The 20,860-nt window shown below is 45.4% G+C and overlaps 1 protein-coding gene across 1 annotated transcript in view; it reads left to right on the top strand.

The window, feature by feature from the left end:
• The first annotated feature begins 7,850 nt into the window (after nucleotides 1-7,850).
• The window catches only part of itga5 (integrin, alpha 5 (fibronectin receptor, alpha polypeptide)), a 46,573-nt gene continuing 33,563 nt past the window's right edge, over nucleotides 7,851-20,860 (top strand). The window contains exon 1 of the mRNA XM_061257236.1: nucleotides 7,851-8,246. Coding sequence (XP_061113220.1) covers nucleotides 8,050-8,246 — 197 coding nt within the window. The 5' untranslated portion in view covers nucleotides 7,851-8,049. The remainder of the gene's footprint in view (nucleotides 8,247-20,860) is intronic.

The raw sequence follows: 20,860 nt of genomic DNA, 5'->3' as shown, positions 1-20,860 counted from the left end.
GATCTTATTACATACATCTTGCTTTGTTTCTTCTAACAAACTAAAATCATTAACATGAAACCACAGTCCAGCTACTTACGCAAAGTCATTTCTGAATAATAATGAGGCTATCAACATCGATTACAACGAAAACACACAAATCGTAGTGGGCAGGACTCGAACCAGAGCAGGGATAGCCAATACATTTTTAGTCCATCGCCTTAACCACTGGTCCACAACTACCGATTACAGCAATTGCTCAGAAAACATTCATTAACATGAAAATTTGTTTAAGAATTAATACTTTTATTACCCAAAGTTAGGTGGCCTCTTCAATTCAGACCACAACTTTTTGATTGTCAAACACGGTGCTATTCACTATATAGTGTTTTCCAGAACTTTCTACGACCTATAGATCATTTTTGGTGCTTTCCACCTCGTATTAATCATTTTACTTAACTTTGGATTACACATGGGTCACTTATGCGCTTCTAACAACAATATTTATCAGTAATAAGTCATAGAGAGTATACAGACATACTGAACAGCAGTAAAATCTAAATCATAGAAAATATATGATAGACATCAGTGAAATCATTGAAAATATAACAATAAGTCATAGAAAGTATACAGACATACTGAACAGCAGTAAAATCATAGAAAATATATAATAAACATTCGTGAAATCATTGAAAATATAATACTACATATCTGATTAATACTTTCTTCTGAGTGAATAAATAAATTTCTTTAGCTTGCAGTCTTTGCTCTCTTTTCGACAGTGTACACTGTGGTTTCTTGCGTTTTCATAAGCTCAGCTATAATTAAATGTTCTAGGTTCATTCAATTTAATAAAACAGCATACATATGATATATTGATTACAGGTCGTGTATACATATATATTGATACACTCTTAGCATAAATCTTTGAGAGCATTGAAGGAACCAGCTTGCTCATTAGGGCAGAGTCTGATTTTGATTTGTGCTTTTAGGGGGGGGTATCTTTTGCTCTGTGAATTTTCCCTACAAGAGCATATTTCACTGGAACAAAACCCCATGTGAAACCTCAATTTAAATATTTTCTTTTTTTATAAAGCTGTTGGAATTTAATAGTTGATGGCCTTTGAGGGGGGTAAATATTTTATACTGCGAAAATCTGAAGGCACTTTGTCATTACATTACAATACAGTCACTTGGCCTCTTGTCCAGAGGGAGATACGGATTTGTATACATACATGTTTTAGGCCAAATTACTTCACAGGTGTTCTGTTTACTCAGGTGTATTCAAACGTTTCCTTAAAGCAGGGCATACACTCCGATTTCTGCTGTGATTCTGCAGTCGCAGACAAAATTTACAAATCATAGAAGAAAACTTTAGTCGTGAGCCAAAATCGTCCATCTTGGATCTCTCAGTGTGATATACTCACAGACGGCCGCACTGCATAAAGCCAGCATTAGTGCAGACATAAGAGAGCTTTCTGTATCTATTCTTGATTCTAGGCGGTTGATTGCCTTGGAGTCTGTTATTGGCGTTTGTCAGCATGAGGACCAGAGTCATGTCAATGAAGGTCAAGGAAGCCATTATGAGGCTGAGAAATAAAAACAGGACAAAGGCCTGACAATATACTTTGCTACATCATTAAGAAGAGCGAGCACTGGTGAATACAACTCAAAAATGGGAGATACCCAATGCGCTACAGCCAGCCACCCGGACAATGAGGAAAGCTGGAGCACTCAGGTCAGCTCAGGTCAAAACACACTGTTTAATGAACAGAGGAGAGTCATCTTCCTCAGGTTCAAGATTGGTAAATATAAATATATATATATATATATATATACACATATATATATACATATATACATATACATATATACATATATACATATATACATATACATATATATATATACATATATATACATATACATATACATATACATATACATATACATATACACATATACATATACATATATATATATATATATATATAAATGTATTTTAAAGAACTATAATTGAAGAGAAAACAAGCTGTCCATTGTAGTGTTTATGTGAAAATGTGATTTTTGGGGGTGTCTCGGTGGCGCAGCCTGTAGAGCCCTGACCGCATGCTCATTGTGAGCCGTGACGTCGGCGGTTTGAATCCGACCGTCCGACATTTGTCACATGTCTTCCCCTCTCTCTCGCTCCCGTTCTTCCTGTCTCTCTATACTATATACTGTCCAATAAAGCTGAAAAAGGGCCTAAAAAAAAAAGTGATTTTTGTAATTGTATCTTTTATCGTTTATTTACTTTGTAAGAGTGTAAAAGTCTGGCTCACAGGTCCCAAACCTGTGTAAACAATGACACCAACTGTGAAAGAAGGTCTTTACTGGGGTTAACAGTGAGAGCACAGGCAGAGCGGAGACACTGTGGGGTCATTAATTTAATGAGTCTAAGGCTGAGGTGGTGGTGATTAACCTTGGCTTCTAGTTTCTAAGGAGCTAAAGATGTTGCCATGTCCACAAACATGGCAGGTTTCAGATTGCTGAAACAACATTTCATCTCTTCTTGCGCTTTATGTTTAAACAAACCTTGCACAGTAAAATCTTTAGAGTTAAATTCTCTACGATAGAGTAGCTCTCATTCTGATTTTACTCCAAGTAAATTTGATGAAGGAAAAACTTTTCTCCTCTTGGACCCAAACTCTGTTAGAGTGTTTTACTCCATGTAAATACCAAATAAACAGTTTCATTTCTTATTTTTAAAAATTGGGCATGGCACACATTTGTCTCCATCAATTGTTATTTATTTTTAACATTTTTAAAGAATTTCCGGGCACTGCATACACTTCTTTCATCCCTATAGAAAAAGTAGAAACAATGAGAAGGAACAGCCTTTTCCGTCTAGTGTAGTCCAGCCCAGGTCATCCAGAAAAGTCTCTCCTTGATGCCTAATCAGCGTCCCTGCTCGTAACACCAGGAGCAATCAGCGTCACCTCCCCACCCTTCCTCTCAGGAAGAGGAACGGGTGAAAAAAAGCGAAAAGTCAGAAAGAGGATTTCAAATGAGAGGAAGAGAGAGGGAGAGTGGGTGAGTCGAAGCAGGAAGTGCAGGCCAGCCTTTACATTGGAGGTATTTCCTGTCTGTAAGATGTGTATCGCTATAGTAGAAGAGAGAGAGAGAGGGAGAGAGAGAGAGAGAGATGGGGGGGGGGGGGGGTTAAAGCCTAAGTTCAAGGCCTGAAAGAACAGCCCTGGACTGCCCTCAACCTTTGACACTCAGAAAAGATCTGAGGGGGATCTATTTTCCAATGCTACACATGAGTTAAAAATGTTGTAGTCCCATACTGTTATCAGACCAAGATACGTAAGTGTCTGTTTTGCACAAACAAATAGAGGACCAAACACAGCAACAAGCACTTGTTTTTACTTTGTACAACTTCTTTTGTAGGGGAAAAGGTCTTTGTGTGCGCAAGCCATGGTAATTGGCTGGCCCTGTTAGCTGATAGACACATTAATCTGTCTGATTATTGCCTGGTTGGTCTGTTGACTCATACTGTCCTGTTTGTTTATTGGCTGATCAGCAGGCTGATCTGTGTGTCCCTGTTTACCGATTGGCTGGTCAGCAAGGACTGGTGAGTTGAAAGAGCATGTGAGTGTGTTTGATAAGGGTGGGTGTGGTGGCTCCCTGCAGTCTGATGGCTCATAAACACTCCACCCATCTCCCCTGCTGTGCGCATGCTACCAGGCTGCCTCAAGCACTGTGACTGTGCCCGAAATAACAACAGGGCCTTTGTGTGACTGTAGTAATTACCAATCAATTAAAGGTGCTGATAGCCCATACTGTCTCAGGTATTCCCACACTGTCCCAGTGTCAGCTCCCTCTGAGCTCTGCTTGTGTTCATCTGATGAACCTGAATCTCCCACTGAAGAGGTCTCACAGTCACTTTGGCAGGCTTTCGAGCCTCATGAATGTTCAAGAGTCAGACTCTGTGAAGCAGACCTCTGGAGGTTGTGGCTTTGGATTCACACTAAGAAGATACTCGACAGTCCTCACTTTCACAGTGGGTTTTAGTCTTCTGTGTACGAGTAGGGCTAGCCCCTGAATTGTATACCACTGGAGTCCGAAATAAAGACTTGATGCTCAGAGGGCAGGATTTTGAAACTGCTATTCTTGTGTCATTCCAATAAAGGGAGAGTGCTGAGCTGCTTAAGTTCCCTCTCTGAGACCCAGTTGTCCACAAGGGTCATGCCTCTCCCTGTGTGTGACCTAAGTTTAAAAAAGACAGCCAGCTGTTTGCTCCGAAAAGGACCTCAAGCAGGCTTGCAGTGTTTTTTTGAGCTCTCACTTGGTTTCCATGACAGCATTGTATGATGTCACAAACAGGGTGAACCTCGACAGGGAGGTGTGAGTTCCAGCTAAGCGGCCAAAGGGCTTCGTATTTGATGCTCATTTCCTGGTTTTGTTGAGAGACGCAGCGCACTAGGGCCACTACAGCTGGCTGTAGTATAAGTATTTCAGCCACCCTTCCAATGGTAACAATAAGGTCAAAATACAAAGTCAATATTTTTTTCCTACAGGTAAATTTAGTCGCAATTGGTATCTTTTCTTCACCTAATGTGTGATCAGGACAATACAATAATACTTTGTGGACAAATCAGGGACAATTTGCATCACTGCTGAGTCTTACACACTCAGTGAACGAGAGCAGTCTCTGGCTCAAGATTGTACAACATGGTGGTGCTCGTAAACTTGAATTTCATGGTTCCAAAATGCTTTTCACTTGCCCATGGATAGTCAGTGGATGATGTAACAGGCACCTGGTGCATATTTTTTCTATGGTTCCAGCAGAGAGAGAGAGAGAGAGGGGAAGGGGCAGTAGAAGTGTTGGCGAGCAGCACTGTGCTCCAGAGAGGCAGGTGTGTTGGCGGTGTGTCACCAGGGACCACAGCTGTCCATTCTCTGCATTTCTCTCTGCTCCATCTGGACCCAGCCGGCCAGGGGAACTGTGCCCTAGGTGTTCAGACCGGAGGGAACTCTTATCATGTGCCTGTGACTGTTTGCGTCAGCCTCCGCCCGGACGATGAATCAACACCCTGACTGCAGATGGCAGCGGAACTCGAGAGCACACCTGTGTTTGAGCCAAAACTCTGAAAGTTACAGACCAATAAAGGAAAAATAAACAAGATCTAGTTTCCATGAATATAAGCCAAACCACTTTTTTATGGCTTATTATAGGTTTGGGACATGCTAAGATTCGAAAAACAATACTGTGCTTTCCCGTGTAACTGTTGCATGTTGATAGGAATTGCCTTGGGGATGGTGTGTGAGTCAGATCCCCATAGCCTAAGATCATATCTAAGTGCGATGAGATGACTGATCTGTTGATTGCTGTTTCCCCTCTACACAAACAAAGACAGAAACATGGATGCTACGATCCCATTTCTCCCCAGGGGAAATAGCCAGATATGCTTACGACAGTAAAGCACCCAGACACCCCACAATTAGGGGGTTTGAGTCATGACCGGACACAATGGGATGGGAAGTGTGTGTTTGTGCTGCTTTGTAAATCTAATACTTTGACATTGAATGCTGGTGATGAAATCGAAGGGGCGAAGTTGAATGGTGTACAATTGAGTGTGGTAGGGGAGGGTATGGGGGGAGGGGGTTTCCAAAAGTCAGGGATTTAGTAGTGTGTCAGAAGTGTGTTTCTCACATAAAACACACAGACACGCATACACACATACACACACACACACGCACACAGAGGGCTGGTTTGCAGCTGCTAGAGTCAATAGTGATATTTTGGCTGTTCAGTGTCAGCTGTGAATGCCTCTATGTTCACTATGAAGTATAAATATGAGAATTATCACTGGTATCCATTTCAGTGTCCTAACAGCAGAGAATTTGTGAATAGGGCCTGTGCTGTGGGCCTGTGATTTGGAATGGCAGGCGGTTTAAAAAACACACTCAGTTCATCAGACTCTTTCTGAACCACAGCCTGTTCACGGACCACTTTCACGGCCATGAAGACCCAATCTTTACAGACTAACAAAATTCTCTCTTTTCAGATGCATGTTCTTCTGCCCCTGCCATCTCTGCGAATATGCCCAACCCCCACCTACCCCTGTCCATGAATTCTACAGTGTAGAACAACCAAACCAAAGGAATGAGTGAATCTTGGAAATTATGATTTCTGAATTCTGATTGAAAGGCAGCCAGACACAGTGGCCCAGAAGGACTGGAGTTGGACACCCCTGGTTGAAAGAGGTGAAGTATTTGAAATACACGGTTGACCTGGGTCCCATGAATTGTGAGAAAGCTGCTTTTCCAACTTTAAATATTAAAAAAGAAGGAAGATGCACAACCTACATTAAACACGGTGCTGATCAACCAAAATTGCACACTCTCTTTGTCACTGACGAAGTCACACTTTGCCAAAACGTTGGTTGTTCCCTTGGTGGAATACTAAATAGCATAGAGAGTGTGCGATCATTTATTTACTTTGTTAGTCCATCTTTAAATATCAAAATGAAAGAGACAAACAGGAAAACATTTTTTACAATAGTTGAGTTAGTGACGGCCCTCTGCACACTGCTTTGGCATCAGGCATGGCGGTGTGTGTTCATGGATTCAGATGGTTCAGAATGTTCATTCTGTATCTCACAGGCTGGGATTGGTACGTGGGAGGCAACTTGACACAAGATCAGTGCTGGGAACACTCATCGTCCCAACAGCTGTGAATTTTCCCTGCTGTTCTAATTTCTCCCTACTCCAAGCTATCCCAAACTCAACCCACTTCCCAAATTGACATCCACCCCCACCCCCTCCCTCCTGGGGAAAACTACTTCTAAATTTAATAAGTGTAAGCACCCAGCCCTCTTGTCATCTCCCCACACTGCCAAACCAGGCCTCTCGGGCCCAATCCCTGGGCTAAGACTGAGTCAGCTAAACCAACATGCACTAATTCCAGCAGCCGGCTGGCTTTACTAATGCCTGATTTTAGCCATGCTGGGATCCTCTGAGTGCCACTACTTTCCAAGTCTGTGTGTCTCCTGTGACTCAGACCTTTAAAAATGGCACACAGCGATCAAGATCAGGAATTCTCTCTCATCCTCTGTACTGCGTCAGCTCCTGAGCAGAATTTGCCTTCACACTGCCCCTGCACAATTACTTTTTACTGCCCCTTTATGTAAACTGACTAACAAGACTCATATTCTGTCCTCTGAATTTGCTTTGAGTCTTTATATGGCTATCACAAACACCATCTGTCACAGGCCTCAGTCACTGGTTCCTGTTGATCGGAAACTGTAACACATAACCTATGACCGGCTCTTCAGCACAGATGCTCAAATGGGCTGGGAAATAATTTTGCAAGCAAACTATTAGTATTGCTGTCCGTCACCAGTCAGATCATGGCATCGTGGGGTAAGGTTGTAGAGGACAGCAGCCTACATGTGGATGTAGGCCCATTAGCCTGTCCTTTATCGTGTCTTTAGCACGGCGCTAGTCTGTTCTGCCTTATCTGAAAAAATGGAAAGGTGCATACAGACGTTTGTTAGCTAATACATATTATAGTGTGACTACAGCAAATAAACATATTATATATTATATAAAACACATTCAATTATACATTTATCAAAGTCTTAACCAGCGAAAACCATAACTATAACCGACAGCAACATTTTTTGTGGAATGTAACCTATCCATGTGAATTTTCAGAAGATTAGTTGGGTCCCGGAATGACCAAATGAGAGCAATTCCTGGATTTCCCCCCTCTTCCCCACCCCTCTGTCCTTTTTGTGAATCGAAAGCTCCACCTCCCCAGAAGTTTGCCATGAGTTAGGGAACTCCCTCCCATCGACGCTTCTTCAATTAGCTAAGTGAGAGCAGAGGGAACGGAGAAAGAAAAGAGCAGTCAGAAGTCGAACGTTTATGAGAAAACGGCTCGTGTGGTTGTGTATCGGCATGCAGAAGTTTACATAGCATTAACTTGACGCAGGACACCATCTTTTGACCATATTACAACTAACAACGCAGCCGTTAAAATACATAAAATAAGCCAAGTGGATTCACTTAACAACAGAGATGGGCTTAAAGCGGAATCATTTGCAAACCCCATCAAACTTAAGCTCTCGTCTCAGAGCGCGGCTTATTTTATTGATCGCAGTTCTACCGCTGTGCGCAGCCTTTAATTTGGACGTGGAGAACCCCACTGTATACAGCGGACCGAATGGGAGCTACTTCGGATATTCCGTGGAATTTTACTTGACCAATTCATCAAGGTGAGTGTCAATATCTCAAATGTACACTGGTGTACTGTCAGCAAAATGTATGACTTCTAGCATACGTACAGTGGCTGAATTCTTATTTGAAGGCGGTGGAGGTAGACTTGGGGTTAAATATTTTTTCATCGTATTTTCCTCTACGTCAATTTCTCAAGTCGAAGGAAGGTTATTTGCGCACGACTGAGTACAGGCTATTTCACGTTAACGCGTATTGTTAAATTCCTACACCGCACAGACACAAAAACCGGTGTCTATTTGAATGGAAAAGTAAGGAAAAGAGTAAGAAAAGGACAAAGGATAAATAATTAGTCGCCGTCCTTTGAAAGACCGGGATAATGCTCGGATGTTGCCGCATCTCCCTGGTTTTGTTTTATGAACTCTGCTCCATTAAGTATTTACTATGATCATTTTACTACATTCCGCAATCGTTTCCAGTTTTTATTTTCCTTCCAATAGTATCTTGGGTCGTGTTCGGGTCAGCCAAGTCCCCTATATTAACTTGCTAGCTATTGTCAGAGTTATTATTAATTTATCTCCAACTGTTCTCTTCGAGCTTGGAGTTTGGTACCAAGTCCCTTAGCAAAACACATTGGACATATGCTTTTCCCGTTAAGAGTTTCATTCATTGGATACTCTCATCCTATCATGACATTAGTGAGCAACGTCGGTCATTTATTAATTCAACCACAGATGTGCAGGGCATTGGGCGACATACAATCTAGGCACTTAGTCAACTGATAATTGCACGTATTACTTTGTTGTTTAGTCAATATCGTGGCACTGCAGTATTTTGATCCCTTTCAAAGTTGGTCGGCGCAATTCTGTCTGCTCTCTCAGTGGGGTACCAATCATTTGACACAAGGATTGTATGTGCTTATTGAAATGCCATGGGGTTTCGCCCCGTTTTGGGTTTAAACCTCCACTCCATTTGTTTGCTCCCGGACAGATCAAAGGCAACCACCTCTACTGCAAGTCTTCAGAAATTCAGTATTCAGGGAATCCGGGAGTGATCGAGCTACCTGCGACGTGTGTCATGCGTTTTCAAATTACTTGCCTTCGTTGTGCATACATGCTTGTGCTCGGAAGGTAGAGTTCATAGGGCTATTGTTCTGTTTACTGTCCGCATTCGTCAATGTGTCATTGCACGTTAGCCGTGCTTGTAAAGATGCGTTTTCGAGTTATGACCGTGTGAAAGCTCCATACTACTTGTCAGTTCAGGTTGTGGGTTCTTTGTTCAGTGTCTAGACTGTAGCCAATAGTGGAAATTGTATTCCACCCCCAGTCCACCTGCTTTTCTCCTCAGAAGTCTGTTATCTGATTTGCACCAAGTTTCAGCATTGTGCGCTTCACATAATATTATTGAATAATAATTATGAACTTTGAAAGACGTTTGGACTGCCTATAGAACCGCAAGCAATTTGTGGAGTTGTGGAGCTTGCAGTACCTAACCTTTTTGCCAGATTCTGCCTGTCTCAGATTGTGATCTCATGAATAGAATGTTTGAAGATACCCTGACCCTAAACTCGAACACCCTGCCATCTCTTGAAAAGAAGTCAAGACCCCTGACCCTGTGATCTGATGGTAGGCCTACGGATTCACATTCATGTCATTACTCGCTTGCCTGGCCTGTCGCCTCAAAGCTACACACGTTACATGCGCTGCCCACTCCAGCCACCTATATTCCGTCAGTGGTTCTCAAGAACTGCGGTCTGTCCAGACTCAAATAACGGCTGATCTTTTTGAAAAAGCCAAACGCTTAGTGCGCAGGGCTTTGGGAAATGACAGGATTGCTCCTGTATTGTACTGAGGTCTGAAGTTGCGGTGTCGAATAGCCGATTCCTGCTGGCGCTGAACAGAACCCCAGGCCCGTGTCCAGCTGTAATAATTAGGCAGAACAGGTCCCCAGATGCGACCGGCCCCTCGCGGTGTTTGTGTCTGCCCAGCCGTGTCCCGACAGTGGGCTTTAGCCAGGCCCTAGCCCTGTCAGGGTACTCCGGTTTCACAGCCTCCCCCCTTCCTTCTCTCTGCAGTTGCAGGCTGGGCTTTTTAATGGGACTGGTAATGGTCCACATTTTTCTGGCAGAGAAGCTGGTGAAAGCTGCGTGATTTAGGATGTGACATCAGCAGACTATGTCTGTGTGTGTGAAGCTGCCCAGGTCTGCTGATGTAATTCTGGAGCCTCCCCCTCCGCTCTGCGTGGGTCTCTGCCTTATGAAGTATGAAGTCACGGAGAGAACCGGAGTCATCCCCCATGACATCATCTGAACTTTTAACTTTTAACTGTTGAGACATGGTGGGGGTGGAGGGGGGGGAGGGAGATGGGATGAGTGAGAGGCCAGGCTGGGGGGAGGGGGGTTTGGTGTATTTCTTCATGTTGTAGATGGTCAGTTAGTGTGAGGCCATAGTTAAGTGTTATCTCTGGGGGAATGTTCTCTGGCCGATTGAGCTGCATGGCCCTGACACTGCACACACAGGGCAACCAGAGCAGCCCTGACCCGCTCGGCCGGGAGAGTCAACACATGAAAACAGAAAATGTTTGCCAGACTCTTCACAGCCAGCTGTGTGAAGTATCTCTCGCTCCCCCTCTTTCTTTCTTTATTTCTCTCTCAATGGGGCTTTATTGGCATGACAGATATCGAGAGTTGCCAAAGTGTCTTAGAACCAGGAAATACGAGACCATTCCTTCCTCCCCTCATCTCCCTGTACAAAAAAAAAACACAACCTTTATTGTCCAAGCAAGGGTTGGCCTCACCTCAGGGACAATAAAAACACAATGAATCATTTGAAAAATCATAATGAATATAATTGATCAATACAGCGCATGGGAACAAGTACTCAGTATGTACAGACTTTGTACTGTTCACCAAGCCCAATTCAGGAGGCTGATGGCTATAGGCATACAGGATCCAGCAGCTTTCTTTTAGCCATGTGAATCACCAGCCAGAGGAGAGCATCTCAGACTAGGAGTGGAGAGAGGAGTCATGGGCTGTGGCCAGAGCCTTCTGCACACAGTTTCTGCTGCTGAAGTTCGTCTCATCAGCTGCATTAATGATCCCGGCCAAGAGATACATAGAGAAAATAAAATAAAAAGTATTGTGAAGGAATGTAAAACATCTATACAACCTCTCCCTCTGCCGAACTGGAACGGAAAACAAAAAGCTCTTTTTGACTCTCTCTCTTGGTCTCGTTTGTGGTCTAAAGATGAATCCCAGCCTGCCTCAGTGTCTGATGTCTGCAGTCGCTCTGTCGTGTTTAACAGAACTAAAGTAGCGGGCTGGCCGCTGTGGAAGATCTCTGGAGATAGGGTTGGTGAACTGGGGGTGAAGAACCTGTCAGTCACACATGGGGGAGAGGTCAACCCCAGCTTTGTGCAGAGAGAGAGATTGTTTAGCTAGAGGCCTTTTGAGGACAGAGTTTATCGCGGAATCAAACTGCCAAAGGATTCGCAGTGCTTGAGACCGAAGCATTTGGAACATGTTAGTAACTCCCTTTGCTGCGTTGTCAGAGTCGCGCGTTGGGAGCGCAGTCTGGCTTTTCTGTAGCTTTACAGCCTTCTCCTGGCCCGCTCGTTTGTGTTCAAGCGTAGGCCGGGATTGGCCGGGACGTGCAGCACGCGGGGTCGCCCTCGATCACACTGGTGGTCCATTTCCTACTTCTCAAGGTCCTCGCTAAGCTAATATTTACAGAGGAGCTGTAACCCTGTAGCTCCAGTGCTGCTTTGAACATTTCTTTTCACCGGGTCTTCCCCTGCAGATTGGCTGGACTGCGTTTGTTGTTTTAATTAATTTTAGTATCGGTCTGTGGACTGAGAGCGGGGACCCTGAAGAGAGGAGAGTGGGAAAGGCATGTGCTGAAGGTCTGTTCTTCGCCCCTGCTCAGAGGTGATCATTCTCCTGCTCCAAGTGCTGTCTGTGCTCAGCACAATGGGCCTTATGTGAGCCACTCAGCAAGGTTTGCGGTTTGGGGAAACTTGTGACCATGTGGCCTGTTCTGGTCTCGGTTGTGGTTTTTCTTTTTTTCTTTTTTTTTTTGGTGTCAGTTACTGGATTTCATATTTTCTTTCCTCCATTCAGTCAAGCAGGCCTGGGCTCTCCTGTCAGAGTCTCTTGTTCACTAGCTGGGTGAACGCAGCAGGTTGTGGAACAGTCTCCGTTTCACCACAAGGCCTCTGTGTGTGTATAATGTACCTCTACAGGAAGCTCCTGTTTAAGGGCCTCTCATGGCTTCCTGTCCTGTGTGCATCAGCAGAGCGGACCCAGCGATGAGTACTGATCAACTAAATCAGGCCTGTGATCTCCCTTCTGATGGCGGGAATGCCTCGGGGGTAGGTTTGGGGTTTATTGTTCAGACAGCCTCGTCCTGCGTAGATAGGTAGATCTCCCCAGCTTTGTTTGCCCTGTTAATAAAGAAAAAGCACTGTTTGTGCTGATAACATGGGCTCCTCCCACCTTGGGGAAGGTGTGGGCTCCTTCCACGTTGGAGAAGGTGTAGTCCTCTTGTGGGACGCACAGGCTCATTTCCGGTTTCCCCCCCCATTTTAAGAGATCAGGGGTCAGACGGAGGTCGAGAAGGGTACTCTGCAGGTTTTGGTAGCGGACCAGCTCTGAAGGTTGTAGGAACGGAAAAACCCTTCAGAGCATGAAGAGCCCGCCTCCCTTTCCTGAGACCAGGCGTGAAGCAGCGCAGTTTAACGGCTTTCGCTGCACCATGAACGCATTCCTCCGGGTGTGAACTGGTCGAAGAGTGGGTAAGGAGGTGTGCAATGCGGGGGGCTGGGGAGGAGGGGAGGGGGGTAAAAACCTCAACCACGCTGGTGCTGTCACATTGGGCTTTCCAAAGTGTCCCTGTTCCCCTTCTGCGACTGTGCAGTAATGCACTGGCTGGGTCACCGATCAGAGCAGGACCAAGGAGAACCTGGAACTAACCGTATTAGGGCTGAAATTCGAGTTATGCACTGGTGGGGGCTGAAGCTGAAGTGCTCAGTGAATTGTGACTTTTTTGAATCCACCCGGACACAGCGTGACAGTTTCCTGCCACAAGACAAAGTGGTTTGTTGCACTGAGGGAGACCAGGCAAATGAGTTTCAGAGCCCAGGGCCCATATTCATAAATTGTCTGAGACCAGGAGATGCTGATCTTAGCCACCACGCCTTGCTTATGATTAGAGACTTTAATACATTATGGCATGTATAATCGGTGGTGTCAGAATCCCTCTCCAGCTTGTACCTTTGAACCCCTCCATCTCCCATAATTCATCCCTGTCTGACTTCATTCTTCTTTGTGAAGCATAAAGGAAGGAAGTCTCATTCCTTTACTGTGACGAATGCACACACAGTCCTGTCGCACCTGGTCCAAAAGGGTTGATTGCCTGGAAGCAGACATGCCCCCCATTGCAGCGGACAAATGACCTTTGGGAGGAAATGCTTTCATGATGACATTAAATCCGGTCTTGGAAGTGGGGATTGTTTATCTGATAAGCAAATTTAATGGGAGTAAGATAGTGTTGGGCTTTTTTTTTTTTTTGTAACTGCCACTGCAGTAGGTCGGTTGGAACTGCAAATTTTCAGTTATGTGGCCTGGTGCTCTCAGTCCGTTTGGACTGGTACCAAGCAGCAGGGTTCACTGGCAGTTCCCTACTTGCATTCCCCAGTGAGGGGCGCTTATTTTTTGTAGCAGCGCCCTTCCCTCCATCCGCCTCTGGGATTCAAACCTGCATTTGCAGGAAGTCTGAGGTCGGTGTGGCCCCTTTCCCCCAGTGCTCTGTGCAGAGCTGCGCAGTCTCCGGTTCTGCTGCGTTCCCCCCCAGTGCAGCGCTGCGCAGTCGTGTGCTCGTGCCAGCCCAGCGGGGCCCTGTTGCCATCACCCCCTCCCCAGGGGCACGCCGCCCAGGACCTGGCTCGGCCATGGTGGTCAGACCGGCCGCCAGTCACCATGGCACCGGAGACCCTGGACTGGCAGGAGGCCCGTCACTGCAAGACAAAAAAAGCGAGACAAAAAAAACAAGGAGAAACACTTCCTGACTACTCTCTGTACTGGTCCACACAAACGCCTAGTCTGCGTTCTGCATGACCATGTATGGATGATGAGCGGGGACTAGGGGGTGGAGTATGGGCAGTCTGGAATGGACAGAGCAAATTGTATTAGTGCTAATCGGCTGGGTTGCGTAGTTACAGTCCTGAGGTCAGACTCCATAATCCGTACTTTGAGAAAACGGGGCTCTTTCTTTGGTCCTCTTCCATGTGTTGGAAGTGTCTGACCATTCTCTGTCTGCACTTGCCAATTCTCTGACTATTTTACAACTCTCTGGCTGTATTTGACTCTGATTGTAATTCTCTGAGCTTATGTGACCGTTCTCTGCCTGTACCTGCCTGTGATTGACCATGTTGTGGGCACACTGCCCCATTCACTCTCTCTGGCCCCCAGCCCCCAGCCCTCAGCCCTGGGCGTCAGTCCACCCGCAGACTTGGCGGGTGCCCAGGGTGGGAGAGCCGTTATTTCTGTTTAGATCTCCCCTCTGCTCTCACGTTTGGAGCAGTTCCAGACCCTTTTTTTGCCAGGATGGGGATGCAGCAAGTTCAACCTGGGTCACGGAATAGCTAAATTAAGCTCACTGGACTCTCCTGAGCCATAATACCAATCTTTTTGGACTTCTTGCATGCAACAGATTTTGGTGCAAATAGTGCCGAGAGGGTGCCAATGCTCCTGCTGGTCACCTGTGCTAAGAGGGAGGAGGTGGGGCTGAGATATTGGTGCCAGAAGATGCAGTACTGAAGATTCTTGCTGCCAAACAGCCTGGATTCTGCTTGGGTCCACCAGCTGCAGGATTTTACACCCTGGACTCCAGCGTGGTGTACTTTATTTTTTGGCTTGACGAGCTTGTTTCATTTCATGTGTTACCAGCACCTGAAGTTCTGCTGCCTAATTTCTGCATGGGCCGTCATCTCCCAGAGCTCCACCAGACTCTCTGTTCATCCAGACTTTCCCCTTTCTGTTAAACATGGTCTGAATCGCAGATAATCCACGCAGTCCGCTGAAAATGTATCTACCAATCATTAGAGGCGTATCTGCCCCTCTCCAAAAAAGCATGTTCACTGCTCACCCGCTGGCACAACAAATTTTTGTAGGCTTTGCCGTCACTGCAGTTGTCATGTCACTGCAGATGGCGGCTGTCCTGTTGCTGGTGCAGAGCTGTGATTTGTGGGTTTTTTTTTTTTGTTGGTTTGCTTCTGGCTGTAGGCCGTCATAATTTGCGTCTGACTGACATGAGACCTTCATCTGGAGGGAAGGCGATTAACGATAGAAATGCGGGGGACGCGTCTGTGGCAGGAAAAGGCTTTTGATTAGCCGTTTCATCCCGCGAGACCGCTTAGACTTTTTCCCATGAATTTCCGGGAGAAGGCAGACCCGGACGGTAGATTTCCCATTATGTTTTTCCTGGTTTGAATGTTCCTTGTAAATTTTCAACCCTCCTTTTAAAATGAAACCAAATAAAAACCCATTAAAATAATTATTATTTTTAATTTGCTTGCAATAAATGCTGATTTAAAGCCTCAAATGAGACTCACTCACTGTGCCCGGGAACCAGCCCTCCAACTGGTAGGGTTTTTTTTTAACAGCTACTGTTTATATGTTTCTCAGTTTGTGCAGCCTGCATCAGTTAGTGTTATTAACACCAAAACCCTCAGTCTAGTGGTGTGGGCTGTAAGTGGCAAGGTTGCATTTTTCAAAAGGGAATTGGGCTCTGTGGTCCTTGATTTCAGAGCCCTTTGCTAAACCACAAATATTGTTTTTACTCTGGCCGGCTTCTCCCCTGATGTAAATTGCTGATAAGGTCTTTCTGCACTGTGATTTTAATGTCTACATATTGCAGCCTAGCTTCTGATGCTGCCAGAAGACTTGTAGAAAAAATCTGTGCTCAGATGCTCTGTAAGAAAATGGCAGTCAGAACTCCTTACCACCAACATCTCATTAAGCAAGTAGCACAGGCCAGAAACTGCTGTCCGACCTGTCCCCTGAACTCTGATTCATCTCCAGGTGTGGCAGTACCTTCTCCCCTGTTGTTCCCCTCAAACCTCGCAAGACCCCAGACTCTGAAATCCAAGCCCTACTCATAGCCTTTTCAGTTGAATTGGCTTCTTTTTTGCCTTGCACAGAAATAATGTAGGGTGCTCCTGCTTGCCTGTGATCAACCCCTTTCTAATTTGTACTCGATTGACATAATTGAATCTATCAATATTCCAAAATAAACTGTATCAATAAGCGAGGTATATGGATGGTTTGGGTTAAGTGATCCAGGATGACAGTTCCTCCCTTCCTTGTGTGGTTTGATAATGGACAGGAAGTGCTCCAACTGAATAAAAGGATTGTGGAACTGTGGAGTTCTGTTGGCATGAGCGAAAGCTTATTTGTGTGAGGAAAAAAATGTGAAAAGTTGGAAGCAGTGGCTGAACTGAGTAGAAATTGAATGTTTTCAGCTATTTAGGAGGAAAAAAAATAGAATTATTGAGCGGGGAGCAACTTCAAGCAAGTGGTTTATTTCATGGAATCCTGAAAAGATTGGATTTTATACCCCCCAAATAATTCTAGGCCTCTTCAGTGGACCAAGATAACTATGACAGGAAGCAGTCTTTGCCAAAAACGACTTCTCTGGAGCCAGAACAGACAGTCTGTAATAGCTCCGTGTGGTCATTGCTCATACCCCCCTCTGTAGGCAGACAGACAGGAGGAGCAGGGGATGATGGGATGGCTTCTATCTTTTGTCTGATTGTTCAGCTACTAAGAACAGGCACTCATTCAGGGGGGTGGCTAGACAGATTCTTAGCTGGGATAAAGACCCTTTAAATGCTAATTGTTCCTTATTTGCTCTCCTTGCTGATCACTATCGGTCTACGTGATTGAGATGAGGGGAGGGGAAGGGGCGGGGCCGGATGACCAGTTGTGGTTTTATTGATGAAAGACGCTTCCTCCTTTTTTCTTTCCTTTTTTGCTGCACTTTATAGGATATTATTTTCAGTATGTGCTTATAGATTTTCCCTGTTTATAAAAAGAAGTGGTGTGTAACCATTCTTAAACACTTTTGTCCACCTCATGCCCCAGGCATGCGGATCCTCATGTCCGTTTTATTCAGGGTTCCCCAGCCCTGGCCCTGGTGAGCCGCTAGGTCTGCTGCTTTTGGTTTTCACCTTAAACTCAGCGTCCATTTTAGACCCAGGAGACGTGAATTACCTGGGTTATTAAACGCTTTAATTGTTTTAACAATAAAAACCAGCGGACCCTTTCCAGGACCGGGGTTGGCTGGCCGTGCAGTCTAATCCATACTCTGATTATGGAGCAGAAACAATGCACAGAGGAGAGAAGCACTGAAAAGTATAGGGTGTTTTTCTTTGCGACGGGCTCATAAAAGGAGGTCCAGAGCAGTTGGGGCTCTTCGGGGAGACGGAGAGCTGCAGACCTGGCCGCCGTCTGAGCGTCCCCTGCTGAGTGTGATGGAGAAGGGAGAGCGTCGGCTGTAGCCGTATGGTCTCTGTTTAGACTTGGGATTTCTGCCCAATTCACATCACAATAGCTGCATTACTCATTATCATAGTGGTCAGGTAGGAGCACACAAATCCAACGCAATGGCTCTTAGCTGAGACCATTTGTCTTTCTGTATTGTGCGTGTGTGTATGTGTTGTATGTGTGTGTATGTATTGTATGTTTGTGTGTGTGTGTGTGTGTGTGTGTGGAAGGGTCTAGGAGACGACAGTGGGGAGCGGGAAATCCCTGTGTGTGTCTGTGTGTGGGTTTTCATGGACTAAATGAGTACATACATTAGCACCCTGAGGTGAAGTGTGTACTGAGGACTTTTTAATTGGCCAGTTTATTTCCATGGGTCTGTGTAAAAACCCTTAGGATTTGGCTTGTTTACGCAAATAGCCTGGTAATGGCTGGCTGTAGATCGGCTGATAGCCACTGCAACATTACGTTAATGAGATTGTTTAGTGGTAGGTAGATCTGTCACTCCCACTTGAGGGCTGGCATTCTTCCAATGGGAAGCCTGGTGAGGTCCTTGAATTCTTTTGAGGCTTAAATACAGTATAAAGTTGGGATAGTACCACTACTAATGTTCATTCATTCTCACCACTTCTGTACATGATCAACCTTGCAGGAAAACTGCACAGGGTGATGTCTTGGTGGTCATTTTGCAAGAGCAGTACATGGGTACTTATTTGGTAAAGAAAAACGTAACGTAAGCGTAAAACTGGCCACCTATTAACCAACAAAAATTACTTCTAATAGCAAGTGCAGCGTTTTATTTTAATATTGAATTCAAGGACTTTCAGAGGAGTGTGAGTGTATGAACACAAAAGTGTGAGTGTATGTGTGAGGGAGCGAGAAAGAGAGAGCGAGAGAGAGGCAGAGGCATCCTCTTCACGCTCTCCAGACATCCGGACCTCAGATGGACAACATGGGAAATGTTGACTGTCAAACTCTCCGGGAAGGTCGTTATTCACAGTCTGGTTTCCCCAGCTCTTTTCGGGATGTTTCTCGGCGTACCTCCTCCTCGTCCTACTGGGATGTTGCCCCTGCGCACACAGGAAGATCCCCAGAACGTTCCTGAAAAGGCTTCGGAAAAAATATCACCTGCTTCACACTCCGGGAAGCCTCGGGCCGACTTCATTTTGGGCTTTGCCTGCACCCGCGTCACACCCCCCCTCGCTGCTCTTAACCACATTCCCACGCGCTCTCCACAGCGGAAAAAAACGAACACTGGCTTCTGTCAATCATCGCCACACTGCACTTGTGTTTTGTCTCGCCCGATGGCCCTTACCCTGCTTTGGCAGGTTTTTTCCTAATCACAACATGGGAACTTCCTCTCCCGTCTCCATTCCCAGGGTACCTTTCAGCAGAAATATGATGTCTGTGTGGGGCTGCCTAATGAGCCCTGCTAGAGTGATCAGGATTTAGGCTTTAGCGACGGCTGAATGCTGCTACTGTAGGCAAACTCATCAGGGGATACTAAGTATAGTTCCCTTTGTGCATCATGGAGAGACCCCGGGCAGGAAATGGTTCACATTTCCTGTGTTTCAAGACCACTCATGCACAAACACTCTCTTCACACATGCACACATGCATGCACAGACAAACACACACACACGATCGCATGCATACTCTCACACACTGAAGTACATGCCTGTGCGGATGTACTCACGCATGTGCGCGCGCGCACACACACACACACACACACACACACACACACACACACACACACACACACACACCCTCTCCCCTTCCTCCCACCCCCATCCTCTCCTGGCTGGGCATGGCAGCATAATGAAATAATGGCGGTGAGGTCATGGCTGGACTTAAGAATGCTGCCTATGCAGTCTGAAGGAAGCCCTCCAATCGGAGGCCTCCACTGCTCACTGGTGCGATCAGGGACAGACGCCAGCAAGCTGACCTGACCTCCTCCTTGAAATGGGTTGCTATGGAAACAGGTCGCAAAGGTGCGGGCCTTGAGACAGTCACAGATTTTGTGTTAAAGTGCCCCCTGAACCTCGGCGTGAGGGAAGCGGGGTGCATTTAAACAGAAGGGTGTGGGTTCCAGCCCCGGGGCAAGGGGCTCCTTTGGGGAAAAGTGCTTAAGCTGATTACTTCAACAATCACCCTGCTTTGAAAATGGACATTACAGTCTGTGGGAGAGAACAGACCCCAGCTCTGTAAGTTAGTTCGCAGAAACGTTAGCAGTAATTGCTCCGGCTCTGGCCTGCACTGTCCTCCAAGCGTGTTTGATAAATGCTTTTCCAGGTCAGCCATTTTAGTACAACAAACGCACATGGCTACACTGCATTCACATGTGCAGTAAAGCCCCGTGTATCAGTGCACATCTGTTAACCAGTAATACTGCTGTTCTAATAGTGGAGTCTGAATTTTGTCTTTTGAAAGGGCAGTTTGAGGTCAGTTACATACATATTAGTGGCTGCTAACGGTTATCTCTCCCATCTCTCTCTCTTCCATCATTATTCAAATACTTGAGATTAGGAGAACCAAGATCAGATTGTCTTGTGTGTTGTGTCTGTGTGTCTGTGTGTCTGTGTCTGTGTATAGAAGGGTCTACAGGAGACAGCAGTGGGGAGTGGGGAATCCCTGTGTGTGTCTCTTATTAAATGAGCATACACATTAGTACCCTGTGGTGAAGTGTGTACTTTTCCTTAGCCCTTTATTTGCATAGATCTGTGTAAAATCCCTAGTTCACACAAACAGCCAAGTAAGTGCCAAGTGTCTGAGAGAGGTGATATTAGCAGGACATTTTGTGGTATTAAGTGCTAGATATTGCAAATGATTATATGAGACTCTCTCTGAGGTTAGCTAGAACCTTTGAAGTATATTTTATTGGTTCATGAGATTCCTTGCATTTAAAGCACACTGCTTCTTTTAAAATTAACATTCTTATTATTTCTAGCTGATGTCCGCACCACTACGCTCATAGATTTAGTGTGAAAAAAAAAAAAAAAAAAGGATACTTCAAATAAAACATTCACACAAGGCAAATAAAAATAAATAAATAAAAACCGTTTGAAGTGTGGGTAGTTTTGGGAGCCGTGTTGCAGCGGTGTGTCATACTGTGGACAC

The sequence above is a fragment of the Conger conger genome, chromosome 10, assembly GCF_963514075.1.
Source record: "Conger conger chromosome 10, fConCon1.1, whole genome shotgun sequence".
Taxonomy (NCBI): Eukaryota; Metazoa; Chordata; class Actinopteri; order Anguilliformes; family Congridae; genus Conger; species Conger conger.
The sequence above is the reverse complement of the archived record's forward strand: the minus strand, read 5'-3'. Positions and strand labels throughout refer to the sequence as shown.